The sequence below is a fragment of the Benincasa hispida genome, unplaced genomic scaffold (assembly GCF_009727055.1).
Source record: "Benincasa hispida cultivar B227 unplaced genomic scaffold, ASM972705v1 Contig179, whole genome shotgun sequence".
Taxonomy (NCBI): Eukaryota; Viridiplantae; Streptophyta; class Magnoliopsida; order Cucurbitales; family Cucurbitaceae; genus Benincasa; species Benincasa hispida.
The window spans coordinates 719,723-724,866 of record NW_024064356.1 but is presented as its reverse complement, the minus strand read 5'-3'; the positions used below and the strand labels follow the sequence as shown (position 1 = coordinate 724,866).

Genomic DNA, 5,144 nt, shown 5'->3' with positions numbered 1-5,144 from the left:
GGACAAATTTTATATCAGTTGAACTATACTCATTTTGAAGACGTTATAAGTCATTACTATTGTTCAAATTGAAAGTTTTATTAAAAAATGCATGATTTTAAATAGAATTTCAACATCTATTCATCTTCTTTTATTAACGTAATAAACTAAAGTAAAAGGAAAAGTGATTTGAATAAGTATATTTTAGTTAAATGTTCCCATAAGATGGGCATTTTTCCTTTTGGAACCTATCTATCTATCCTCTAGAAAAGGCACAGGCCAATTTTGATTTAAAAAAAATTGGAATTTTCCCAAAATTAAAAAGGATTTTTTTAATTTAAAAAAAGAAAAAAAAACCTCAAAATCTAATACTATACATTATACAACAAAAACTAAAATCAAAAAATGTGTGCATGGATCTATCTAAAATTCCATGCTAAATGGGCCCAATAATGGGCCGATGGGCCCAATGGCGAGTGGTGAAGGTTTAAAAGAGACGCAAAAATCGCCGACTTAGAGCTGCCGTCACGATGGAGATAACGGCTACTGACGTTGACGGTCTGCCCGAAAGCTCAACTCTTGAGACGTCCACTGCCCGTGGGTACTGCCCGTTTGATGATTTCAAACTGCATAATCATAGTCATTATTCATCACACCCAAAAAATTTCAATAAAATCCACTTTAAAGAAATAAACTTTTTAAAAATCAATTGAGTTTTTAATTCTCGTTTTTCATTACGATAAGTTCATATCATTATCAATTCAAAAAAAAAAAAAATGATATCATTAATACCATTATTTGGAGTACGATTTAACTCAACTAGTTAAGACATATACTCTTAACCAAATACTAGAGATTTGAATATTTACATCTTTACAACGTGTTGGATTTCAAAAACCATGAGGAAATTACCTTTTTACCACAAATTTTGAAAAAATGTGTGTATGGTCACTAAATTTTAAAAATGTATACTACCTGAGCTTTTAAGAATATGTGCATTTTTTTTAAAATATGTGGGATCGAAAGTTCAAAATCTTTGACCTTAAAGTTAATAATACATATTTTATGTCAATTGAGTTATATTCTTTTTTACATTAAATATACAATTAGGTATCATATAATAACTTATTATATATAATTAATGGTGGATTTGAGCCCAAAGAACATAGTTTGCCCACCCATATCATTTTGTGCCAAAATTAAAATAAATAAAATAAAGACTCATATTTCATAGCTCAACGGGCATCCGTGGCTATTAAATAATAATAATAATAATAATAATTTTTTTAAAAAAAAAATATTTCTTGAGCTTGTTTCCTCTTGTGTCATGTTATGATAAATTATCATTTTTAGACTAATTAATATCTCATGTAAACATTTAAACAATGGTGTTAACGACAAAAAAAAATTATTAGAATAGAGTTAAATTTTAAATTTTAGAAAAAAAAAAAACCCTTAAATACTCACAAATACAATTATCAAAGTTTATGGCTAAATTATTATTTAACCATCAAGATTCAACCAACTCCTAATAATAAATATAAAATAAAATAAAAACCTTATTTTCACGAAATACTATTTCTTACAAACTACTATTGTTATAAACTTAGGTTACCCTATCTTGGATATAGGAATTCTTAAACATTTATATATGGATAATTATTTTTGAAAATATTTTAAATATTTATCAATGCCTATCACTATAACATTTTGTTATATTTGTAAATAAGTTTGCTCATTTTTCTATATTTAAATACAACCCTAAAGTCTTAACCACTTAAATTATGGATCTCAAAATTATTTCTCAAAATGGATCATTTATTCCAAATCATGCTACACATGAACAAGTTGGCTCCAATTATTTGTTCATTTTTCTAGAAAATTCAAGGATTAAATTAAGTTATATCACCATCTAAAATCAATCAAAGGGAAAAAAAGTTGACACCCTGAATTTTTTTTTTCTTTTTAAATGGACGGTGGAAATGAAAGAAAATTCAAATAAAACCACATCCACCTTTCATATGAAACCAAAAGAATTTAGGTCAACTAAAATTTTGTTCCAAACTCAAAAAAAAAAAAAAAAAAAAAAAAAAAGGAATTTTGTTCGTGCAAGAGACTACCTTCCTTCACAGCTTGCTTTCATATCTAAGATTAATATTTATAGATTTTAAATTTTGAATTTTTCTGAGTTAATCCATAATAGTTCTATAAATAGAAGAGAATAACAAAGTATTGGAAATTAAATAATTATTTTTTCAACTATTCTAGATTTCACATTTAATTTTGTATATATAAAAGATGATAAGATTCAAAATAAACTAAGAAAATGACATTTGCCCATATTAGGCCCATACTGCATAATTATTGATGCTATCATTGAAAAAATAAATAAAGGAAAAAATCATAAAATTGAAAGTAAATCTATAAAGTATTAAAACTTTTCACAAATTATGTTTAAATTACTATTTTTAAAATATTCCTTTTGTCCCTATATTTTGAACTTTGGTTGATTTTGGTCCATATATTTTCAAAAAGTCACAATTTTAGTCCCTTCATTTTCATTTTACTTTATTTTTTCAAGGGATCAAAATAATCACTTTTTGAAAATCCAAAATGAACTAAAGGTAAAAATACAATGACCAAGATGGATATTTTGAAAGCACGGGCACCAAAAAGAACAAAAATCAAAAGTATAAAGATCAAAATAGTATTTAAACTATAAAATTATTACTTACGAATTGTTATTGGTAGTCATAGTTCGGTTTCATTTTATAATGCATGTATTTGGTCTAGTTTCAAACTTTTTTATGGTTGATTAAACCATACAAATCATTGTTCTTGTTACTATATTAATATTAAAAATATATGATATACTTTTTATTAGTATGATCGTGACAATGAAGTTGACATAGTGAAAAAGAATGAGATTAAAAAAAAAAGTGACGCACCTAGTTGAAAGAGAAGGACAAAAAGTGATGAGGTAATTGGCAGCAGTGCAAGTGAATGTGCTAGTTCCGTCATCATAGGCATAACTATAAGCTTGAGGGCATGCGGACTTGAAGAACTCTGAATAAGATGACGGTCGACAAGTGTTTGGGTTCCCATAATCACCACTACAACAATATTGAGCGTCACCAAATGCCCCACAAGCGCTCTTACATGCTACACTTTGTCCACCAGCATCGCTCGCCACCACTCTTAATTCTGTTGGACATTTGCTATTTAAGTCTGTCGCACACCCAATCACTGTGCAATTTCCCCCACCTACTTCCATGCAAGTATTTAAAACATTAGCCATCAACATTTATTCTTTTGGTTTTAGTTTAAGTGTTAAATTAGAGCACTTAGATAAAATATTGGTAAGAGTGAGTCTTAAGTTACCGATTGACTCAAAAAGCTTAAACTGATAGGTGTAGATAAATTTCATATCATATCACATTATCTGAAGAAGACCCACCAACAAGTGGAAATGAATATTAATTGGGGAGAAAATAAACGCTTGAACATAGGACTTCCATGTACCACATGCTCTAATATTATCTTAAATCGTCGATTGATCCAAAAACTTAAGCTAACAAGTGAAAGTAAATTTAATATCATATCATCTAATAATGAGAATGAAAACTTAAGAAACTAAACATAAAATGAATTAGATTTATAATAAAATATAATAAACCTGCATGATTTAAAATAAGATTCGTTATATTTGTAATTTATGTTTCTCAAATAAACGGAAATGATATGTGATTTTAAACGTTTACAAAGATTGAAATAAATAAAAACAAACTATCTACCTTATTTTTACGAATACTTTCGATCCACCCTCGATTTTACAAATATGTTATTAAAAGAAAAAAATCCTAACATACTTAAACCATAGAATTTGTGTTGGAATTAGACACTTAGTGGACGTTATGTCCAAATGATAACCTAAATAAGAAAAAGTAAAAAAGTAAAAAATCAAAAGTGATAAATATTGAAATTATATTAACCAAAATATTTGATGATCAACTTTTATTTTACACTTTTTTAGAAAACATCTCTTACTCTAATAAGTTATTAATGATATTAATAGGCTTAACAGATATTTCTAAAATTAGGACGTCGATATTTAAATATTTAAAAAGTTACCGGTTCCATCTTGTGGAGTTATTAGCATAGGAACGTTGTAGCCATCGACGAGACTGACATCGTAAAAATCAAGCCCTCCCGCACCATTGAGAGTGAACTCGGCAAGGGTGGCAGGCGGGGTAGCACCAGCACCGTTGCATTCCACAGTGCCCGTGCCGCAGTCGGCCGTGATGCAGGAGAATCTGCCGGCGGCATCTTGGGAGCAATAAGTGCGGCCCCAGATGCGGCCGGACCATCCCGGCGGCATGGTGAGGGCGTTGGACTGTCCTGTCTGCAGGACGAAGCCGGTGGTGGAGAGCTGTGATGTACCGGCGCCGGACAAAACTCCCGGCCAAACTGTATAATCACATTGATTTAAAATAGTGAAAGTTGCTGAATTTACACCTGTAAAAAAAATTAATTTATTTAATTAAATAAACGATAGTGATAATTAAAAAATAAGAAAAAGGCAAGAAAAGGGGTTGATGTAGCAAATTTTTTTATTACCATAAATTAGCCAATCAGAAAATCTATTTTTAGGCTAATTTATATTTTTTTTCTTGTAATCTTCTTTTTTAAAAAAATGGAAACTTATGTATAAAATTGTTACCATATATTGTGGTATAAATTAACCTAAAAATTAGAGATTTTGATTGTGGTGACGATTTTATGTACAAGTTTCAAGTCTTTAATATGCATTTGGTTTAGAAATTTAAAGGTTTTAAAAGACAAATCGATGGAAAGAAGGAATGAAAAAATAAAACCCCAAAGAATTCAACTTTTTTTAATCAACTACTTTTATATAATGTCAATACATTGTTATTAATCAAGATAGATATTTTAAAAGAGAAAAAAGAAAATGAAAACAAAAATGAAAAGAACGTTAAAAGTTTCAAGTTTTATCTTAAAAATGAAAGTTTTAAAATATTTAAACACAAATATAATTGGCTCTTCATTTAATTATCTCTATAAAACGAAGGAAAAGAAAGGAAAATACCTGAAAAGAAAGGGAAGAAGAGGAAGAGAGAAAAAAGAGAAGGAGAAATGGAAGCCAT

At 28.7% G+C, this 5,144-nt stretch overlaps 1 protein-coding gene across 1 annotated transcript; it reads right to left on the bottom strand.

The window, feature by feature from the left end:
• Window positions 1–235: 235 nt before the first annotated feature.
• On the bottom strand, window positions 236–5,144 carry LOC120069030 (thaumatin-like protein 1b). Its single transcript, XM_039020689.1, has 4 exons — window positions 5,087–5,144; window positions 4,111–4,494; window positions 2,928–3,243; window positions 236–605 (listed from the first exon to the last, which is right to left on the bottom strand). The coding sequence occupies exons 1-4, from the start codon at window positions 5,142–5,144 to the stop codon at window positions 467–469; spliced, it is 897 nt and encodes a 298-aa protein (XP_038876617.1). The 3' UTR covers window positions 236–466.

Excerpts from the sequence above, each read along its gene's own strand:
- LOC120069030 (XM_039020689.1), bottom strand. The coding sequence starts at position 5,144 with ATGGCTTCCATTTCTCCTTCTCTTTTTTCTCTCTTCCTCTTCTTCCCT. Across the intron at positions 4,495-5,086 it reads CTTCTTCCCTTTCTTTTCAG|GTGTAAATTCAGCAACTTTC; the intron begins GTATTTTCCTTT and ends TTTTTTTTACAG. Across the intron at positions 606-2,927 it reads TGTCCTTCTCTTTCAACTAG|TTTGAAATCATCAAACGGGC; the intron begins GTGCGTCACTTT and ends ATGATTATGCAG.